At 58.3% G+C, this 20931-nt stretch overlaps 7 protein-coding genes across 7 annotated transcripts; 4 read left to right on the plus strand and 3 right to left on the minus strand.

The window, feature by feature from the left end:
* Positions 1-2926: 2926 nt before the first annotated feature.
* On the plus strand, positions 2927-5125 carry P884DRAFT_265985 (PalH/RIM21-domain-containing protein; the record flags this gene model as incomplete). The annotated part of the gene is made up of 1 exon (XM_069441989.1): positions 2927-5125. One exon carries the CDS (start codon positions 2927-2929, stop codon positions 5123-5125), a length of 2199 nt encoding a protein of 732 aa, XP_069301722.1.
* An 804-nt stretch (positions 5126-5929) lies between these two features.
* P884DRAFT_304853 (ribonuclease H-like domain-containing protein) lies at positions 5930-6794 on the minus strand (the record flags this gene model as incomplete). Its single annotated transcript, XM_069445081.1, has 2 exons — positions 6028-6794; positions 5930-5995 (listed from the first exon to the last, which is right to left on the minus strand). The coding sequence occupies exons 1-2, from the start codon at positions 6706-6708 to the stop codon at positions 5930-5932; spliced, it is 747 nt and encodes a 248-aa protein (XP_069301723.1). The 5' UTR covers positions 6709-6794.
* Positions 6795-8182: 1388 nt separating this feature from the next.
* On the plus strand, positions 8183-9427 carry P884DRAFT_253516 (mitosis protein DIM1-domain-containing protein). Its single transcript, XM_069440802.1, has 3 exons — positions 8183-8355; positions 8465-8511; positions 8631-9427. The coding sequence occupies exons 1-3, from the start codon at positions 8292-8294 to the stop codon at positions 8949-8951; spliced, it is 432 nt and encodes a 143-aa protein (XP_069301724.1). The 5' UTR covers positions 8183-8291; the 3' UTR covers positions 8952-9427.
* A 309-nt stretch (positions 9428-9736) lies between these two features.
* Positions 9737-11726, plus strand: P884DRAFT_253517 (uncharacterized protein). The gene has a single exon (XM_069440803.1). It carries the CDS (start codon positions 10045-10047, stop codon positions 11269-11271), a length of 1227 nt encoding a protein of 408 aa, XP_069301725.1. The 5' UTR covers positions 9737-10044; the 3' UTR covers positions 11272-11726.
* A 112-nt stretch (positions 11727-11838) lies between these two features.
* P884DRAFT_234340 (uncharacterized protein) lies at positions 11839-14124 on the plus strand. The gene is made up of 3 exons (XM_069439909.1): positions 11839-12259; positions 12342-13309; positions 13428-14124. Exons 1-3 carry the CDS (start codon positions 12161-12163, stop codon positions 13690-13692), a joined length of 1332 nt encoding a protein of 443 aa, XP_069301726.1. The 5' UTR covers positions 11839-12160; the 3' UTR covers positions 13693-14124.
* A 484-nt stretch (positions 14125-14608) lies between these two features.
* On the minus strand, positions 14609-15119 carry P884DRAFT_265990 (Yippee/Mis18; the record flags this gene model as incomplete). The annotated part of the gene is made up of 2 exons (XM_069441990.1): positions 14609-14842; positions 15021-15119. The coding sequence occupies 2 exons, from the start codon at positions 15117-15119 to the stop codon at positions 14609-14611; spliced, it is 333 nt and encodes a 110-aa protein (XP_069301727.1).
* Positions 15120-16548: 1429 nt separating this feature from the next.
* On the minus strand, positions 16549-18312 carry P884DRAFT_274048 (ferric reductase like transmembrane component-domain-containing protein; the record flags this gene model as incomplete). Its single annotated transcript, XM_069442665.1, has 2 exons — positions 16549-17613; positions 17695-18312. The coding sequence occupies 2 exons, from the start codon at positions 18310-18312 to the stop codon at positions 16549-16551; spliced, it is 1683 nt and encodes a 560-aa protein (XP_069301728.1).
* Between the last annotated feature and the right edge of the window lie 2619 nt (positions 18313-20931).

Raw genomic sequence — 20931 nt, forward strand, 5'->3', positions numbered from 1 at the left:
GGTTGGTTGTATCTAGACTTCTTGGCCACTTTTCTGATTTGCGTTAGTTGTGGGGCAAGTATCGCACTAGGATTATTTATCCTGGAGGAGGTGTATCCGTAATCCGTACATGTACTGCGTACAGAGTAGACAAACACACAAAACTTGGAAGTGCCGTTGCCAACCTGAACCCACATCCGGTATCTGTTCCGATCTTGAAAGAAGGTAGGATCTGGAGGATGCGGGGCACTTCATTGGCAGGTTTCGAAAACCCCGAGGTTGGGAATTTCCTCCCTCGGCTCTCATTTTGTGAAGTGCCACCGTCAACCATAATATCCAGCCTAAGCACATACCTGGCCTGCTTGGACCGCAGAGGGACAATCCCTCATTTGTGTGTAAGACGTCGTATGCGCGCAGTGTACCGGTGTTCGGCAACCTTACTTGGCTATGCGGTTTTATTGGCGGGCACGGGGGCTCATGGCCCGGCTTATATCGCTAGTCAACTTTAGAACACAAAGAAATGCGGAGAAAAACCAACAGCCACCACGAGAAATAAAGTCAACAAAGGCTAGAACAGCGGGACAAGAGGCTCATATCCCACGTCTTGTTCTCAAGGCGAGGTTGCGACAAAAATTGGGCAGGTTCATTGACCAAAGTTAGTGGTTTTTTTTTTCCTTGATTATTTTTGTGGGTACTGGAAACAGCACTCTGTTTCTGCTCTTATCAACGTCGAGGCTGCGTGCCATGCAACTGCTCGCACGCTTTACGGCCTATGAAGAGCAATGAGAAAGCGGATGATGGCTGCACTTTGCAGTTTCGGTCTCTCACTACTCATCGACGCAATCGTCGACTGAGTTTGAAGTCTAGCCGATCCTTGTTGCCAACCTGAGCTTGCTTCCCCGCGAAAGACAAGCCTTTGCCAAGATGGAACGCCGATAATCGACTAGCTTGGCAACGGCATCGCATCCACTTGAGACCCGATGACTTTGAAAGCCTCCATCACCGACAGGCCCATTGTCGGGACTTGAGAGTCGAGCTTACAAGCGTCTCGGTGTTACCAAGCGATCCCAAAAGACGTTACAATCCGGCCGCACAGATAGATCAACACCATGCAGGCTGCACTCCCGAATGTTCCTGTGCGGTGTATTTGTTGTACATACAGTCGAGCAACGCGGCGCTTAAGAGACGATTTGAAGAGCAGCGTGAGCCCACGTAGTAATACTAATATAGTAGAACACTGTGGTATCCACCAATCTATCTACCCCGTTGAGGCTGCCACTATGGGATCAAAGCAAAAGGGAGCACACATAGATTGAGAGGCGGCGCTACCCCTCGAGGTTTTTGGCGAACTGTACCCTTAAGTGAAGCCTGGTCATGATTCTACAGGTAAGCGCATTGGGTTTGCTCGCTAAAGATTACTGCATGCAGCGATGCTACACAAGTGTCTGCCTGGGTTGCTCCTTCGGAGGTTGGCGGAATCTTTGCGCTAACACGGATCAGATGTTCAAGGGGTGCGCAACGGTCCAGAAATCCATTCGATTTGGGCAGGGGGCCCAAAAGCTACCAGTCACTCCGCACCGCTTTGTGTTTCGCTGTTCCTTGGTTTGTCGCGCTCGAAATACTCGCCGAGCTACTCCGTAAACTCGAAGGAAATGCAAGACACAATGGTGGCCCGATGCCGTCCACGCTCCGGTGTGTGCGGGCCCGAGTCTTCATTTTCGGTTAGCGTGCGAACTGCGCCCCAAATTTAGATGGCATGTTTGCTGTGGGTGGGCTCAGGCGGTTCTGGCCGCCTACAGTGCGACAACCTGAGTTGAGTCGCCGTTGCCGCTACTTGCAGATGGCTACACAGTAATCCGTAATCCATACTTCCCCGCGGGGTGGTGGTAAGTGGTTGTGGTGGTGGTGACCACGCTCGTCGCTGATAGGCGAAGCACAATTAGCGGCGATCTTCTTTTCATTTACTGCCGGACGGGTGAATTTTGAGCTCATCATGCAGTGCAAACGGGCATTCATCTGGACACGCTGGCGAAGGGAAAACACCAAGCGACACCGGGATTGCGAAAACAACAGGATGATGACGAAATCAAAGATCAAAGGAGCAAGAGATGAAAGGTGATGATAGAAATTCGAGGTGATGATGGGAACCTCGGACGCGAGCATGACCTTAGTACGGAGTAGTACAGCGCAACACACTCTCTTGACTGAACCCCACCCATGACCGAGACGGGGTCAAACTCGGGCAAGACCCCTCCAGCAGTCTCGTTTTCTTCGCACTGTAAACACACCGTCCCCTTTCTGACGGGAAACCCGTCAGCGCCCGCGCCCCCCTGGGGATTTTTCGGAGGGTGCTCGTTCCTATCCTTCGGTGAACTTGCAATATTAGGTCAAAGGTTCGAGCGCTTTCGAAAGGGGCCTGCAAAAGCACGAAATTGACACCAAATCGTCGCTTTAAAAAGTTGCATCGCGAAACAAGCAACGCGTCGGACGTCGCTGAGTATTCACACGACGTCTCTAGGTAGCATTTCACATTTCACAGCTGACGGAGAGCCGCTGCGCGTCCTCGGCGTCCCCTGACAGAAAAGAAGCTTCCAAGCCGTTCCGGCCACGAGGGAATTCTCGGCGCCCAGCCCTCTACTGCCATCATCCCCCACATCAAGGCCATCGCGACGACTGAACAAGGGGCGAATAGAAACGGTTACCTCTGCCTTAGATACCTTGCCGACGACGGCTGCATACCGAGGGATCCGACACGGCGCCAGTCCGCCATCTCCCAGCGGGGAACGGGCGCCGCACGATCGATTCCGGTTCGGTTCCTGCCTTCTTCGACGACGAATCCGCCGCGTTGCAACGGGCCACCAACGATTGCGACTAGGACCGAATTTCCATGGCGATTTCGCGATAACCGGAACTTAGGCGGAGGCCGCCATTGATAACCCCCCCGAGCATGGAGCCGCACCAGCTCCTCGCCGCCCTTACGACCACCGCGCCGCTGCCGACCGGCACGCCCGTGGTCGGCCGAAGCTGTGGCGGGGTGAACCTTCCAATGGGAGGCGTCATCTCCATGCCCAACGGCGAGCTGGTCACTCTCACCGCAGCGGCCGCCTTCAGACCGGTCTGCACTCCGGTCTCGCCTCCCGCCATCATTGCGAACGGAGGGGGAGGCTCTGTCCCGATCAACGACTCGGCCGACGGATCGATGCCCGGCGAGGACGGATGGACCTTTTCGGACTGGCAGGATCCCTTTTATGCCTCGACCTTCCCCCAGTGCTACGCCCTCGCCGCGACGACCGTGGTGGCATACACGCTCGTCATCATGCTCTTCGTCACCCCGCGGTCCTTCCTGGACGGCGGAGTCGTCGTGCTGGGCGGCAGGGGATTCACAAACGGGGGGACCGGCCCGACCATCGGCGGTCGCCCCTGGCTTCAGAAGGTTGCGGCTCTCGCGGTCGCGGTATCCCTGACCATTGCCAGCGCCGCCACGTTCCAGGCGGCCGAGGAGCAGTACTCGTTCGGCGTCCAGAACGCCAAGAAGCTCCAGATGGAGGTCCTCGGCGGCACCGAGCTCAAGATCATCCGCATCATATCCAACACCTTTCTCTGGCTCGCCCAGGCCCAAACGCTCATCCGCCTGTTTCCGCGCCAGCGGGAGAAGGTCATCATCAAATGGACCGCGTTCGCCCTCATCACTCTGGACGTCATCTTCCAATCTCTCAACAGCTTCAAGTACGAGCAGGGCGTGGCCCGGCCCGGCTCCTTCCAACATCCCGTGCCCGCCCTCAGCTACCTATTCGCCCTCTCCCTGGGCGTGCTATACGCCGCCTGGGTCATCTACTATTCGCTCCTGAAAAAGCGGTACGCCTATTGGCACCCGCAGATGAAGAACATGGTCCTGGTCGCGGCTCTGTCGCTGATGGCCATTCTGATTCCCATTGTCTTCTTCATCCTGGACATCGTCCAGCCCGACTTCACCGGGTGGGGAGAATACGTGCGATGGGTCGGGGCGGCGGCGGCGAGCGTCATTGTATGGGAGTGGGTGGAAAGGATCGAGGCCTTGGAGCGGGAGGAGAAGAAGGACGGTATCCTCGGCAGGGAAGTGTTTGACGGGGACGAAATGCTCGAGGATGTGCGTTCGAGCCACCGGCTGAGGAGGAGGCGGAAAGAGCTCGACGACGAGGACAAGGGCCCCCCGTTCGATGACGGGCCGGACGAGAGCCCGAGCACGGGCGGCGGCAACAGGTGGCCGACCGTCGCCGCGATCGCATCGCGGTATAAGCCTCGGCCCAGGACCAGGAGCGCAGCGCAGCCTGCGGAACCCCCGACGACACAGCCGTCCAACCATGACAGGATACGGTTCCTGCAGCCGCCATTGTGGCCCGCCAGACCACCGCAGGCGGTCACGCCGGTCAGCCGCACCGACACCTCCAGCGCGGCGAGCACAGTCTACGCGGTACGCTACCACCCGCTGACGGAAACGACATCCCGCACCCCTCCCCCTCCGCAGGGCCACGCTCCCGAGTCTCGGAGCAGCAGCAGAGCCTCGAGCCACCCCAGGGATGACGGCGCCCCAAGTGAGGGGGGTGGTGATACGGCCGCCCAGCCGACGCAGAACCCAGCGACGCCAGCAAACGACCCCTCATCGCCGTCACTGCAATCATCAAACAGATGGCACTCACCAAGGCAGAAAGTACCCCTGCAAAAAGCACGGCCTGCAGATGTGGAAACCGCCGTCCCGGCAGCGACAGCCAAGGAACACGGCTCGAGTCGTGAGCAGCGCCGCGGCGGCGGCGGCGGCAGCAGCAGTAGCAACAACAACAACAACAAGTGGGACATCCGCGCCCGCCTCGAGGAGTTCGCGGCTACGCAGGCCGACCGGCTCCGCGAGAGGTTCCGAACCACCCCGGACACGGACAGCCTCCCGGTAAGGGTCATCCCGGCCCCGCCGCGCCGGGGCGCCGCGCTCGCCCAGCTGCTGGAGGAGGAGGAAGAGGCGGAGGCGCGGGGGAGATCGCCGGGGGACGAACCGCCGGCTTCCCCCGCCGCTGCCGGCCCGGCCGTCAGGCATCCGCCGCTGTCGCCTGGTTATTCGCCGTCGCCAGTTTCCCCTGGTTCTGCGACGACTCCTAGCCTGGGCCGTCCGAGCTAATTTCGAGCCGTCTTGATCTTCCTGGTTCGTCTTTTGAGGTTGTTGGTTTTCTCTGTTTTCTTTTGGATGAGCATCCACAAGAGGGATGCGCGAGCGAACACTTTCTTGGTTCATTGCATCCTTTTCGGTCTCGTGATGGGGGGAAAAGGGGGGGAAACGCGAACCTCGGTATTAACTTTGCGGGGTCCGTGTCTGAGTTCGAGCACAACAAAACGGTGAAACAGGCCAACGGGATTCGAAGTCTATATTTCTTGTTTTGTCCCCTCTGGTGGGTCGGGGAGGCGTCGGCGTATCTTGTTATCTCCATTTGAAGAGGATCTCCGGGACTGGAGTTTACGGGATATTTCGGGATGAAGGATACCAAGGACGGGTTTACGTGGGCTGGATTGTACGAATTGAGAGATTAATGTTTTCAGCTCGTCTGTCGACGCTGGAGAGTTGGGCTTATATATAACCTTTGACATGGAATGGCGGCGTCTGGGTCGCTGTGATTCCTAACGTATGGTTTGATTCACTGGGCACTCGCCCTCTTCCCTCCTCCCCCCCCCCCCCTTCTCTCCTTGCCCGACGGCTTTGGTGAGGCGTCGGCCTGCGCGAGAGCGCGATTACAAGCGAAGTTGACAAGTGATGATGGTGGTGATATTGTTATCAACCGACAACCTCGGAGTTACATTCACTCCGACCCATGAATAAATCTGTACATACATATATATGTTTATATATATATATATATATATATATATAGTATATAGTATATAGAATTCTTCCCAACGACAAGCCGGCTGCTTGTCTGGCCTCCCGTTACTAAAACCAACCATCGGGAGGCAGGGCCATGTGGCGCCCCTTGCCGTTGAAGCTGGGCGTCTGGGACTGCGCGACGCCGCCCGGGCGGCGTCGCGCACCCTGTGCTCCCAGCCGGGCTTGCGCCGGAGCCGGGCGTCGTAGAGGGCCCACAGGCGGGGCAGGAAGCGGACGTCCTGGACGGAGTAGAGCCACACCTCCTCGGAGAGAGGCCGCTGGTTGAAGACGGAGTAGGTCCCGCCGAGCTCGGGCGCGAACAGGCGCCGGCCGCGGTCCTTGGCGGCCGCCCAGGCGGCCCGCTCGGCCGGCGCCAGCACGCCGATGCACTTGGCCAGGCCGCTGACGAAGACGTTGCGGGGCCGGACGGCGGTGGGCGCCGGCCGCGTGGCGAGCTCCATCAGCTGCAGGTCCACGACGCCCTCGAGGCGGACGCCGAAGTGGCTGTAGAGCGCGTCCGAGTCGTTCCGGACGTCGAAGAAGACCTTGGGCACCGCCCCGTCCTCCAGCAGGTCCCGGAGGGTGCGGCCCGCGGAGGCGGTGTAGGCGGGGCCGGGAGTGCAAAAGGCGGTCCGGCCCAGGGTGTGGATGTCGACGAGGTAGGCCTGGTCGAGCGGGTGGACGTAGATCTGCAGGATGGAGATGCTGCCGTACCTGGACAGGTTGATGCCCTCGAGGTCGACGTAGAGGGAAGGGGGCGCGGTGGGCTGCGCGTAGAGGACGTCCACGAGAGCGCTCACGGCTGCGGCCGTGTCGACGAGGTCGCGAGAGTCGAGGATGGCCATGTTTTTATCGTTGACTAGCACGAGAGAGAGAGATGGAGGGATCAGCGACGGTCAAGAGCTATAAGAGTTTAACCGCGGGCAAAGACGGGTGAGGATTCTGGCAAAGGAAGAACGCTTTACGCCGAACTTGGCTTTCCATCCGCACTACGGGGGATCAGGTGGGAGTATATATATACAAACGTACCACATACGCGTCTTCTCCCTCCGAAAGAGCAAGACCTGCCGCCGGGGGCTGACGCTTGATGTGGCAAGCATACGCAGTCCGTCTCTCGCGGCAGCTCGTCACTGCAGCTCTTCCCCTCCTCGGCCTCTGCATGGTGATAAAATCAGCTGGCAGCCCCTGAAAGCCAGGTTCTCGTCTCAGACATGGGCAACCGGCACCCCAAGGGCCGTTTCACGGATGACGGCCTGTCGAAGGTGCCGTCTGTCGCGGCCGGTTTTTAGAAAACCACCTCCAAAAGCATAATGGGGGACTGTTGTACGTCCTGAGTGAGTCATGTCTGAGCAGAACCAAGTAGCAGCCGCTTTCCGCTCCGGGAGATGGACTCGTTTGTGTCGCACGCCATTTACCAAGGCCAATGTTGCTGTTTCTCGCTTACTTGCCCTAGGAGGTGCCGGTGTGAATGAAAAGGACGATGAAACTGGCGCTCATCAGCTGATATGCTGCAGGCTGCTGAAGGCCTCAGCGTTTCTGATATCCAACCTGTTGACGTGTCTATCCTAGCCAAGCTGTAGGGACGTTCTCTTTCGAGCATTGTATGTACGCCCCAAGCTCGCCATGGATCTGTGGACACATTATGAGTCCGCCCCCCAACATCGCCTTGGTTGAGGAACGGATGAGGACGACGAAAGCGCAGTTGATGGGGGCGTACATGCAGCCCAGCTTGTTAACAGCTATGACGGGCCCCCTTCAACGAGAAACGTCTTCCTCCTCGCCTACTCGTGCATGTCGTCTTTTTGGGCTCCGGGTGCGCTTTTTGTTGGCTTGGCTTGGCTTCGTTCGTCTCACCGACTTCGAAATACCTTCACCACGGCAAGGTCAGTCAGTTGTTGACGGTCTTAGCCTCTGCATCGTGGGCTTATTTTAGACAAAGCGACGATAACAGTAGCGCCTAAGAACGATGAGTTACGCTTCCCGCGATTGTTTGACAACTTCTCGTGGTCGTGCCTTAATAATGGATGGATGACTTGTGGTTTGAGTTTGGCGGACATGGGTTCTCGAGGCTCGTTTGGGTTGCAAGCCCATAGCGGTGAAGGCCCCCAATATTGTTGAAGATTATTGCTGCTGTGGATTGTTACTTATTACGGATTACTGTGGGAGTTTCTGCCTTCCCGCTCTCTTGTCCTCTCTCAGCGCCGTGGCTGCGTCATTGGCTTGGCATTTGCACTGTGTGTGTGCAGCAGCGAGACCTCTCGAATCGTCCATCAAGGTCCAATCGCTGCAGGCTCGAGAGCCACATCGCGGGGCATTCATCAACCATCGCAACTGCCTCGCCTACACCACCACCGGCGACCTGCACCACCCGAACGCTCATACCGTATCCGAGTATAGCCAGATCAACAGTAACAACAAGCGCCGCAAAATGGGCTCTGTTATGCTCCCCCACCTGCCCTCTGGCTGGCATGTCGACCAAGCCATCCTGTCAGGTTAGTGCACTAACTCACCTCTGAACCCTCTTTGCCTCGCTCGCTGCTCACAGGCCGGATTTCTCCCAAGACGACCGGCATTTCCAGCCGCTAACCTGAACAACAACAGAGGAAGAACGCGTCGTCGTCATCCGCTTCGGCCGCGACCACGATCCCGTAAGTTGCCGCACTCCTACCTTGACACCTCGCTCCCACCCAACCCGCGAGAGAGAGAGAGAGAGAGAGAGACGCAGACGGAGGCTGACAACCAACCCCCCCCCCCCCCCCAAATCCAGGACTGCATGCGCCAGGACGAAACGCTCTTCAAGATCGCGGAGCGCGTCAAGAACTTCGCCGTCATCTACCTCTGCGACATCGATCAAGTGCCCGACTTCAACGCCATGTACGAGCTGTACGACCCGTGCTCCATCATGTTCTTCTTCCGAAACAAGCACATCATGTGCGACTTTGGCACCGGCAACAACAACAAGCTCAACTGGGTGCTCGAGGATAAGCAGGAGCTGATCGACATCATCGAGACGGTGTACCGCGGCGCCAAGAAGGGCCGCGGTCTGGTGGTCAGCCCCAAGGATTACAGTACGAGGCACAAGTACTAGGCGATCCTTGTTTCCCTCCGGCGGGGGAAGCTACTCCGGGTCGTGGATTGTTGGATGACGGATTGACGGATTGGTTGCTCGCCACAGCATCGCCACAGCATCGTCTCCTCAGTCTGCCCTGGAGGTTGTCGGGCGAAGGAGGGGGGTTGCACCCGGGAACCATATTTGAGTTGGAGAGCGAATGAGAGGGTGTGAGTAACTACATCAGGAGTGCCGGCGTTATCGCGGAACAGGAAACGTAGAGGTCATGACGGTATCCGAAGGCTGGGCAGAGAGAGGCGAGAATTTGGTTTCGGTTGGAGTGGGAACGCAACGGCATCTTAGGATGGGAGTTCCACCCAGAGCACCAGCTTGGATGAAGATGTATATGTACGGCATGGGGTCGGACTGATTCGAGCAATATCTGCCGTTGCATCGCGGATGTTTAAGAACATAAACTAGAAAATACTCAACATAAAACAAGAATATAAATGCACTATGTAATTACGTGTCTGTTCAGCGGCTAGAACAACCTCCCAGCACTCTGGTTAGTGACACCCTGATCGACGGTCTAGAGCCAGACCCTTGGCGCTGCGCTAGTGTAGTGTACGGATTAGTGTACGCTAGCCCCCACCCGGCCAAGCGAGCCGCTGCCGCTCCCTGTAACCTCCCTGCGCCTTTCGTTGCCACGCAAGCAGGCCAATGCAGCGGCAGTTGATCGAGGACGCGCCCTTCAAATCAAAACCAAGATGTTGTCGTCACTCCTTTGCCCGTGCACCCTGCACTGCGCCTCTTGGCCTGCGGTCGTCGCAGGCGGCCTGTTGGTCCACGGACTCCTCGAACAGGGAAATAATCTTCCTATTTTCTTGGTCCAGGGCAGCCATAAAGTTTCGTTGTCCTTCAAACGTCATTGTGCTTTTTTATCTTTTTTTTTTTTAAAAAAAAAATTCCTTTTCCTCGTTGATTATAAGCCCAATTGGTCTGCTCTTGCAGATCGGGTGTCTATCGCGGACACCGCTCCTTGCACTACCGAGTGTCGCCGAGTACGAGCGGCGGCCAGCGAGTGATTCAAAGCGAAAGAAAAAACGGACGCGCACGTTAGGGATTCAGTGCCATGGCCGACCGTGCCAGCGGCGCCGAGCAGGGACGAACACGAACGGGATCGAATGCTTCGTCAACAACGCCGAGGCTGTCGCAGGAGCTTGTTGACTCGAACGCGCCAGAAGGGCTCACGGCAGCGACCAGCGACGTCCCCTCTCCCGTCTTTTCTACATATACATCACCTGACGGGAAAGCGTCATCGCCTCCCGGGACAACGCCAGGCGGAGGAGTATCGTCTGCGGGACATGGCGAGAAACACGGAGAGAGTCTCGGAATCCAGGAGCCGCGGGCATCGGATCGGGAGCCCAGCCCCGTCACGTCTTCCGAGGAGGCCACCCTTACCAGGCCAGCGCCCCGGGAGAACGAACTGACCGAACCGTTCGAGAACGGCTACCACTTCCCGCCGAGGTACTCCTGGCGAGAGAGGCTGCAGCAGGGACTCGGAGATTTCTGGGCCTTCTTCACCACGCCGATGGGCTGCTTCTGGACCATCTACGGCCTCAACGTCGTCGCGTGGGGCGGCATGATCTTCCTGCTGCTCTGCAACGCCGCGCCGGCCATGTGCCGCCCGACCTGCGACGACATCGAGTCGCCGCGGCGCAAGTGGATCGAGTGGGACGCCCAGATCCTGACGGCGCTCTTCTGCGTCACCGCCTTCGGCCTCGCGCCCTGGCGCTTCCGGGATCTCTACTTCCTCCTCCGGTACCGGGTCCTGCGGAAGCACGAGGGCCTCCGCCGCCTCGCCGGCATCCACAACGGCTGGTTCCGGCTGCCGGGTACGCAGGCGCTGCCGGCAGACGTCGGCCCGGACAACGTCCCCGCCGACGTGCCCCGGAGCTGCGTGCCCATCCCGCAGAGGAGCATGCCGAGGGCGCCGCTGACCGGCACCCGGGCGCCGGCGACCGCGCTGTGGAAGCTGGACTTTGTCATCTGGGCCATGGTCGGGAACACGTTCGCGCAGTGCGGCCTCTGCGGCATCATGTGGGGCATGAACAGATACGACCGCCCGAGCTGGGCGACCGGGTTCCTGGTAGCCATTGCCTGTCTCGTTGGGATGGCTGGCGGGCTCGTCATGTTCCTGGAGGGCCGGCGAGTCAAGAGCATCGAGGGCGTGCCGCTCACCGAGCGGGACCGCGAGAGGCTGGCTCGCGACGAGGAGCTGGGCATCCCGCACTACAACAACCTGAAGGACAAAAAGCCGAAGGAGAAAGGCAAGGGCGGTAATGGGAAGAAGTACTGATGTTAATTAAGGCTAAGGCATATACTACCCAAGGCATCAGCAGTAATGGGCACACTGGGGGGGTTCTGGTCTATTGGATCCTTTCAACCACAGAATACGCGATACCCTTGCATGGCGTTGTTGGGAGAAGCAAGCATTGGTTACAACTTGGCGCACGCGTGTGTACTGTTAATGGTTTACGGATGGCTGTTTCCTGTGGCTGAAGCAAAACAATGACAAAGTTTACATTTGATCTTGTAATAAGGCACGAATTGTAACCATTCTTTCCGTCTGCCAGCCCAACTCAGTTGACGATCTCGGTGCCCAGTTGCCACGAGTGTGTGCACCGTTAGCCGTTGAGGTTCTCGTTGGGTCCGTTGGGTCCGTTGGTTGCGGAGCTGCAAGGCCACCGAAATCTGGGGTTGAAATCCACTTGGGAGCTTCTTGTTGGCCAGAGCTCAGGCCGCCCGAGGTGCGCGGTTCTTGTCCTATCAATCAGCAGGGCGTTAGTTACTCCGTAGGCTGCGGGCCTTATCTAGGCTCCACTCGCAGCGTCACACGGTCACTCTGTCGGCCCAGCCTTCCTTCTCTCCTCTCAAAACCTGAGGGGCCGAAACAGAGGCATCACCTGCCTCGGGCCCTCCATTCCTCGCATCTCCTGAAAGGGACAAACTAGCTTGTCCCTCCCATCTCATTCAACCCCCCGATTGAGACAGTCGGGGTCGTCAAACACAGTCTTGATCGCTTATCGTCTGGGTAGCCGGCGAGCTCTGGTTTCAATCCGCCCGGACCCGGTGCCTTTATCCGGGCACCTTTTTACCTTGATCTCGCCTCCTCCTCCTCCTCCTCCTCCTCCTCCTTCTCAGAGACCTCCTCAAGCCCCTCGCCGTGGGGTTCTCCCACCGCAACCATGGCGACCGCAGTTACTCCCCCGCGGGCTCTCATCCCGTTCTTGGTGGCCATGATGCTGTTCACGGGCGTGTGCAACACGCTCCTGACCAAGTATCAGGTACGATCCCCGTCCCTCCCAAATCTCTCCCCGCTCCTCCCTCCCGCCTCCCGCATCTTTCGTGCTGACCGTCTCCCCAAAGGACAACCAATGCGTCCGCGACTGCGACAACCCCGACCCCAAGAAGCGCCAGCACTTTGAGCAGCCCGTCATCCAGACCCTGCAGATGTTCGTCGGCGAGATGGGTTGCTGGCTCGTCGTCGGCCTCATCTCTCTCTACCGCCGCTACGTCCGAGGCGCCACCTCGCCCTCTTCGGCGAGCTACCAACCCATCGCCACGGTCGACAACGAGAACAACGACGCCGACGCCGACGACGGCGCCAGCATCCACTCCACCACCGCCCTCAACCCGAACCGGTCGTCGTCGGGCAACAACAACAGCAGCGTCAACAACTGCGGCGTCCCCAAGCCCCACGACTGCCCCTCGGTCCTCCGCGGCTGGCGCGTCACCCTGCTCGCGCTGCCCGCCGTCTGCGACATCCTGGGCACGACGCTCATGAACGCCGGCCTGCTGCTCGTGGCGGCGTCCATCTACCAGATGACGCGGGGCGCGCTGGTGCTCTTCGTCGGCCTGTTCAGCGTCGTCTTCCTGCGCCGCCACCTGCACCTCTTCCAGTGGTTGTCCCTCGTCGGCGTCATGCTGGGTGTCGGCGTCGTCGGCCTGGCCGGCGCCATCCAGCCGGACCCGAAGCACGCCGCCACCGGCAGCGGCGACCATCACGCCGTCGAGCCCCGGGGCTTCAGCGCCGACGCCCTCCGCGTCATCTTGGGCGTCCTGATGATCGCGGGCGCCCAGATCTTCACCGCGACCCAGTTCGTCCTGGAGGAGTGGATCCTGGAGCGCTCGGCCATCGAGCCCCTCCGCGTGGTCGGCTGGGAGGGCATCTTCGGCTTCTCCGTCACCCTGCTGGGCATGGTGGTGCTGCATGCCGTGGTGGGCAGGACCGAGGCCGGGAGGAACGGGCCGTTCGACATGGTCGACGGGTGGCGGCAGTTTTGGGAGTACCGGTCCGTGTTCGTCTCGAGCGTCTTGATCATGATCAGCATCGGGTGAGCATTCTCCTTCCCTCCCTTTTTCTCCCTCTTTAAACACCCCTACTGCGAAGTTGTATATATATATGTACAATGTTGGGCTTGCTAACGCGGAGCGAACCCCCACAAAAACTAGCGGGTTCAACTTCTTCGGCCTATCGGTCACGCGCAGCGTGAGTGCCACGGCGCGCTCGACCATCGACACGTGCCGCACCCTCTTCATCTGGATGGTGTCGCTCGGCCTCGGCTGGGAGACGTTCAAGTGGCTGCAGGTGGTCGGTTTCGCCCTGCTGGTCTACTCGACCTTCCTCTTCAACGGCGTCGTCCAGCCGCCCTTTGAGTTCCTTCGCGTGCGCGAGGTGGAGGAGCTACTGCCCGAGGAGCCGATTGAGCACAATTAAAGGTATGAGCGGTAGCGTGTGACGGAAAGCGTCGTTCTTCGCCCTCCTGGCATGTGTATAGACGCATAAATGGCAGTCTGACCTTACTGCCGTGGGATTCCGCGGTAGGTACGGGGACAGATTTTATTCCTTGGACGGTCGTATAAGGGGTGAGGTGAGGTGTGCGTGTGTGTGTGTGTCGCATGGGAATCTCGGGACAGGCGCAGGCACCGGTCACGGGTTCATTGAACTCGTCCAGGCAGGGCGAGCAATTTGTGCTAACGGAGTGACGGCGTCTGGGTTTTTTAATCAACATGTGTGTGTCTTTCAAACTCGTTCAGTGTGTCTCCAGCCCTATGTGACCGGAAATTTGCCTGTCGGTGGATGCTGGACCTGTATGACAACCTCACGAGAGACCTTTCAAAAACTCCCGGGGTACCCGGACTGCTTGTTCCGAGTTGTTGGTCGTTTCATTGTAGAGGCATGCGCCGTCCTATGACGGTAGCCCAAGAAGAGATTTTTTTTTTAAAAAAAAAAGCAAAACCAAACCCGAGACGCCCAAACCTGCCCCAACCCAAAGTTCTCAAACCGCAATGATGCAACCCCAGATCTCGGCCAGTGTGTGGAAAGCAAAGCAAAGGAAGCTGAACAAACTTAACAACAGACCCCGGCCAGCGAGAGCTCGCGCCTGAACTTGGCGAGTGCGCACTGCTTGGTAGAGTCCCGCCCCGTCAAACCCAAAGCGTCTTCCTCTGTCCTCTCCGTCCTCTCCGGGCATCCCAACTGGCAACCCATCCCGTTCCTCCGTATCCTTGAAGCAAAAGAGGTGGATAACTTCACACACCCCGTGTTCCGTAAAAGTCCGGGAGAAGTGAGCCAACCATCCTCCCTCCGCCCTCTTCGCCCACCCACTCCCTTTTCTCCCCATGTGACGGAACTAGCTGACGGTGCAGAGGAGCTCGGCCTCGAGGATGAACTTGCCCTCCTTGTACTTCTCGCTCGACTCGTACGCCTTGTCGTACTTCCACCCCACCACCTCGTTGCAGGTCCGGCAGGTGATGTCGCGCACCACGTGCCGGCCCGTCGTCATGTTGCGCTCCGACGGCTCGCCGGCCTCGACGTTGACCACGCTGTTGAAGAGGTAGGCCTTGCCGTGCTGGCCGCGGAAGTTCTGTTCTCGTCGGAAAAGAAGACGGGGGGAGAAAGAGGGATGACGAGGTTAGTGGTCTACCTTTCTTCGTACCCTGGCGCGGCGGAAGGAAGAGGGAAGAAAGGGGGGAGAGAGGGGGGGGGGGGGGGGGGGGGGGGGGGGGGGGGGGAAGGGGCTAGCTCGAGGTGTAACAGCGTACCCTGCTGATGATGTCGTCATGGTTGGCTAGGTGGGTTTTGCAGCCCTTGCAGCCGTAGACGCGGTTGCTGTTGAGGTAGGTGTTGTAGGCGAGGCCCATGGTTGCAGGGTCGGCTCCGGCCGTTGTTGGTGAACCTTGGTTTGAGGGTACGCAGTCGGGGAGCTACGTGATGTTCGACGGGTGGCGGCCGAAAAGGGTCGGAGAGATGCACAAGGGGTGTCGTTGCTCGTGGGCTGCTTTCTTTCGTTGGCTGATCGGGATGGGATACCGACGAGAGGTGTCCGGATGGGCGTCGGCGGCCGTGTCGCGATGCTCGCTGCGCGCACAGTAAGCAATGTGCCCGAGACAAGTTAGGCGTCAAACGTTTGGAATGACCCGGCGTCGGCCTTGTGGTCTGGTGCGGGGCTGGTCATGGGCAGCTGAGGCTCAGACGGCGCGAACGGCCGAGATCAACCGAAGAAAGCGGCACTGTGAAGGGGAGAGGGAATTGACCCTACCGCTAGGTGTGTGTACAGTACAGTACCTATGTGCTCGAACCCGTGGGGATTGGAGCAGGTCTAGACCGACGCGACAGGCAGCTCGAGGCGGAGCAAGGACAAAGGCCGCGGCGACGGCAGCGGCTGGAAAGGCGTAATGAGAGTCGAACAACCAAGATTCAGGTAGCAAAGGAAGAGAGCACAGGCACGAGCACAGGCAAACGGTGGTTCAAGGATGTATATTCCTTAGATAAAAAAAATCGGTACAAGACGAAATGGGGGAAGAGCTTGTTGCTTGAGTTATCAGAGTGGCCGGACGCTGAGGGTCTCTGTCCGGCGTCGTCAGAGCGGGTGAACAGGCTGTTGTTTGAAGCACTGGGTGCAATCGGTACTCGACGTATGTTAGGTACCTTATTAGCTAGATAACTGATAAGGAGCGGGCAGCTGCGACGTCAGGCAACGCTCGATGAGGCGTGCAGGTGGAGCAGGAGGGTCCAATGGTGTATACAGTGCAGTGTACTGTACGGATTGATCCGCACATACTATGTAATCCGTACACTTCCTTACCTCCTTCGCCTAACGCTTCCTAATGTACGGATTACGTCCGTAGATCCGTACGGGATCAGACTAGTGTACGGAACTGCAAGAATATCGCTCCTGAGCCTTCGCTTGAGGGAATGAACAATACAATCCGTACTCGGCAGCCCATACACTAGACAAGTATCACGGAGAACATATGCTTCCACATGAGGTAACAGTACCATGAAAGCTGAAGTCATGTAAATATGTACCGATCCGCCAACAATACACACGGAAAAAAGCTAACAATGTACAGGAAAATTCGTCCTCGACGCTCCGCCACCAACGCCGCCGCAGCCGCCATGGCCAAGTTGGACAGCCAAACAGAGGACAGACGGACAGGACAGGCACACGCGCCATGATAGCAGAGCTCGTCCCAAATCCAACTCCCCAAAATCTCAAAATCTCTGGCGGGTTTCCCCTCTCTCCCCCCCCCCCTCCTTTTTTTTCTTCTCGAGTCGCTTGCCCCTCTCTTACCACGAGAACGCCTCCTCCACAAAGTCCACATTCCCCTGATACTGCCTGTTCCTCACCGCCCTCCTCACCTCGTCGCTCAGCGCTCCCGGGCCGCAGACCGACACCGCCATGGTGCCGATCTGGTTCTCCATCTCGTGGCCCAGCAGGGTGTCGATGTTGGGCCGGCCGGGGAACATCTGGACGGTCGCGCTGGGCGAGTGGATCTCCTTGGTGGAGCGCGGGCGGCTGACGAAGAGCAAGACCCGCAGAACCTCGCGCCGCTTCTCCATGGCCAGCACCTCGGTCATCCACGGGCGGATCCACTCGAGATGCTCGGGCGACTGGATCGTCCACACCATGATGACCCTGCGCGTGGCCACGGTGCCGTTGCTGTAGCCCGCCACGAGGTCGCGCACGTGCGGCACCGCCTGCGTGATGCCCACGCCGCCGGCGAACAGCATGACCGTGCCGTACGAGTGCAGCCGGCTGGAGCCGCGGTAGGGGCCCTCGACCAGGCAGCGCGTGACCATCTTGCCGTCGGGCTGGGCCGCGGCGCGGCTGTACAGGGCCCCGGTGAAGCCGGTGCGGCCGCGGACAATGAAGGAGAAGGTCGTCTTCTTGTTGCCCAGGATGTCCTGGCGGCGCATCGGCAGCTTCTCCTCGGCCGAATGGTGGTCAGACTCGTCGCTCCAGGCGACGGTGAAGGGGTGCGACTGCCAGAAGCCGATGGTCGGCATGTACAGGTATGCGTGCTGGCCCGGCTTGAAGTCCCACGGCCGCGCCATGGTGACGGTCACGCGGCACGCGCCGCCGGGAAGGGCTTCGACCAGCGTCTTGGTGCCGCCCGCGCCGATGTTGCGGTACGCGAGCCGGATGAGCCGCGCAGCCCTGTCGAAGACCCACAGCACCACTACGGCGTAGAGATACTTGAGCTGCGGGAGCTTCTTGAGGTCGAGGTGGTACCATAGGCCGATGATGGAGAGGATGGCGATGGCGATGTGTGCGAGCTTGAAGGTCTCGTAGTAGGCGTGGCGGAAGATACTGGAGGCCTGGATGCAAATGGCAACGAACGCGGCGGTTGCCTGTTGTAGGTTTAGCATAACGCTTCCCCCCCTCCCCCCCCGGGTACGTCTTGGGTGGGGGGGAGATCAGAGGCGACTTACGATGAATCCCCACATCAAGAAGGGAACCTTGAAGGTCGTGTCGAAGGCGCCGGCCCAGCTGCTCTTCGAGGCGTTGCTGATGAGGAAAGCCAGAGTGTGGGCAACGGCCTCGAGCATCACGATGCGGCCGAGCCATCGGTGGAGGAGGTTGAAGGTGTCAAAGGACATGCCGAGGAGGGTGATGAGCGGGTTATTTCTGCCGGCCATCAGGAAGAGCGGAATCATGTTGACGACGGAAAGATAACCGGTCCGGTTCCTCACCAGGGACGCCACACTCCCCAAGGGTCCGGAAAAGTCGATGGTCATGACGCAGAAGGCCACATTGGTCGCGAAGTAGCCGACCAGAAAGACCAGCTGCATCCGGGTGGGCAGAGTCCCGACGTTGAGGGCCGAGCTGAGCTGGAACTCGCGGTTGTGGCGCTTGCTGAAGATGGGTGCATATTGCACGTTCTTCTTGAACCACGAGTACTTGCCTGAGGCCTCGGCGAAGTAGCGCTGCTTGTCGTTGTGGAGGCAGGTCACGGTCCGGACGTACCTGACCAGCAGCTGAGTCACCCTCCAGGCGAGAAGGACCACCCCGATGCAACCCAGAACAAGGAGCAAATAGTGCGAGAGCATCGCGTTGACCACATACGGGTCCACGCTCGACTTCGCCGCCTCGCCAGCTCCACCTCCAGCTCCTCCTCCTGCCGCTGCTCCTGCTCCTGCTCCTGCCACTCCTCCCTCTCCTCCTCCTGCTGCTCCTCCTTGTCCGCCAGCGGCCGCGGCGCCAGTGCTTGGTGGGGCAGACATGATGTTCAGTTAGTCCCGCTTGCTGATTTCTGCGTGCACTTCTCCTGGGGCCGTCCTGCTAAGACTGAATCAAGCCGAGGTCGTGCCGTCGTGGGCTGGTCGTCGAGATATCAATATTCTCGCGAGATGATGTAAGTTGTCGACGCAATCAAGCGTTCAAAATGGGGCTGTAGAATCGAAATAAAAAGATCGAAATGGTCCCCAGTCCTCGCCGAGTCCTGCTGCGGGAGCTGGGCAGTTGTTGTTGTTGTTGTTGTTGTTGTTTGTTCTGTCGATGCTTCTTGAGTGCGACAGGAGTTTCCGCAGAAAACCAGAGGCGAACAGCCGTTATCAAGTGGAATCCGGGTCGGTCGGCTTCACCCGATCATGTCACTGCTCTTGGTAATTGTTGAGGGAACGTGTTGTCGGCTCCTTAAAATGCCGAGGTAGCCACGAAGAGAATGAAAAGGGGTGGCAGCGTCCAGCGGCCAGTTGTGAAGAAGCGGGTGGAAAAAATGGTGATGTGGTTTTGTGGGTGAAGTGGTCAGGGCCGGTGCAGCGCAGTCACTAAATGATGGAAGTGCCTGCAACTGCTCGTGACAGCAAAGCAAAATAAAGGAGAGTGGCTCGAAGAATCAAGAGACTTTGAGAAAGGAATTTAACCAGCCAAGGAAGGGAACTGGCCCTGAAGAACGATTTCGTGGGCAGGTGGAGGGATGATCTGAACCAAGGATCAGCTCCGAATGAAAATGAGTGGGCGGATCAATCTAACCGACCACTCCCTGTATCAAGAGATCAGGGGAGGAAAGTTTCATACCAAGCGGGCTTGCTTTCCGTACCAGTCCCGCCATTCACATCTCCGGTCCCGTAATCTACCCCATCGCGTGTGAATTTCGCGGTAACTACCTTCAATTACTAGTACACATACTATGTACAAACAAACGCAGGGATACTGCTATAAGCTAATAGAGGTAACATCCCGGATTTCCTCATCGATTCGCCGAGCCAACTTCTTTTTGCCATCGAGTTAAACAGTTTTTTCTGTTCTAACTCCACATTTGACTTTTCAAAGTGGTACGGCATACAAAAAGCATCCCGGTGGTCGTTGACAAGTGGGAAAGCACTTCACCACTACAGAGTACCCGTATCTTGGGTCAGGTACGTAGACTTCTCCCGTACGCGCGGTTTGTTTTAAAATTCTTCGTCACGGCCTCCGAAACCTTCATCCGAGTTGCCCTTCCGTCTGAGGATTTGCTGCTTGTGCCCGTCAATGGCGCACAGGCCCAAGCATTCCCGCAGAGTCTCGAAAACCCAGACGGAAGGTGGGCGCGAGGTGTGTGGCCGTAACGGCCAGGGGATCTTCGGTAGTTTCCTAAAATGGCAAAAAGGCCTCCCACACAAAGCGCGGCAGGCATTGCCGGGTTGGGCGCTTGGCATCCGACAACCTACTTTGCTCCGTTCGATTGGGCCAACCTGAAACGCTCGGGCGCAGGGGGACAAGTTGCCCAGCCAGGGGTTATGAGAAGCAGGTTTCTTGGCCAGTCAAACCTCCAACTCCAGTATCGCCTTACGAGGTCCTCCCACAGCGGCTGCCCAATCGAAGCAGGAAGCATCCCATGTGCAGGGGGGCAATCCGCACAAATCGCGGCCGTTCTACGGACGATTCCGGGTTAACTATGGGATTTCCACAGATTTCGCCACTTGATGCTCACTGCCGGTCTTTTTTTGCGCGCCCACTGTCAGGCGCAAGGCAGCATCAACGGTCTTCCAGACAGGAATTCGATTAGGACCAGGTGTGTGCCAAGGGAGACCAATGCCACCTCGGCTACTCTTCCCAAGGTTTCTTCCTCGCCCAACAAGTTGGAAATGGCATGCAGCAAGAGCCGCATATTACGCACCTCCCCCGTACACTGTCCATATCGCATAGGTCTCTTGCTATGTATGTACAACTCGAGTAGTAGGTGACCTGAGTCTCGACCAGACTCGTGGCAAGTGCCACACCAATGCAAGGCCCAGACCTTTTCGTCACAGGCAAGTGGCCTGCACGTCTTGTGCCCCGCCTCCCCACACCCAAGCGTTCAAGACGATTCAAGACGGCGGCACAGCAGTGCGGCTCATGTTGTGCTGAGGCGTTGTACGGAGTAATCCGTACTTGGTAGCCACAAGAAAAATTGCCGGTATGGATGCTACTGCAATCCTTGGTATTGTTCCCTTGGCAAAATAACGCAGATCGCCAGATTATCAACGGCTTTTGCCGGCGGCGTGGAAGGGTAACCCATGCTCTCTCCTTCTTTTCGTCGCTAACGACACGATCAGCATCCAGAACCTGAGGGCAGATCTCCCGGCCAGATCCTGGTTGATGTTTCTCCTCAGAGCTGACGAACACAACTGGGGGGTTCTCAGTGGCTACAGTAGTAGTGCGGTTCTCCGAGCGGTTCATCTCGAAATGAAACAAGCTCCGCCAAG

Source organism: Thermothelomyces heterothallicus, assembly GCF_042370625.1.
Source record: "Thermothelomyces heterothallicus CBS 202.75 unplaced genomic scaffold P884_scaffold_1, whole genome shotgun sequence".
NCBI classification, from domain to species: domain Eukaryota; kingdom Fungi; phylum Ascomycota; class Sordariomycetes; order Sordariales; family Chaetomiaceae; genus Thermothelomyces; species Thermothelomyces heterothallicus.

Excerpts from the sequence above, each read along its gene's own strand:
- P884DRAFT_253517 (XM_069440803.1), top strand. The coding sequence starts at position 10,045 with ATGGCCGACCGTGCCAGCGGCGCCGAGCAGGGACGAACACGAACGGGA.
- P884DRAFT_234340 (XM_069439909.1), top strand. The coding sequence starts at position 12,161 with ATGGCGACCGCAGTTACTCCCCCGCGGGCTCTCATCCCGTTCTTGGTG. Across the intron at positions 12,260-12,341 it reads CGCTCCTGACCAAGTATCAG|GACAACCAATGCGTCCGCGA; the intron begins GTACGATCCCCG and ends GTCTCCCCAAAG. Across the intron at positions 13,310-13,427 it reads TTGATCATGATCAGCATCGG|CGGGTTCAACTTCTTCGGCC; the intron begins GTGAGCATTCTC and ends CACAAAAACTAG.
- P884DRAFT_253516 (XM_069440802.1), top strand. The coding sequence starts at position 8,292 with ATGGGCTCTGTTATGCTCCCCCACCTGCCCTCTGGCTGGCATGTCGAC. Across the intron at positions 8,356-8,464 it reads CGACCAAGCCATCCTGTCAG|AGGAAGAACGCGTCGTCGTC; the intron begins GTTAGTGCACTA and ends GAACAACAACAG. Across the intron at positions 8,512-8,630 it reads TCGGCCGCGACCACGATCCC|GACTGCATGCGCCAGGACGA; the intron begins GTAAGTTGCCGC and ends CCCCAAATCCAG.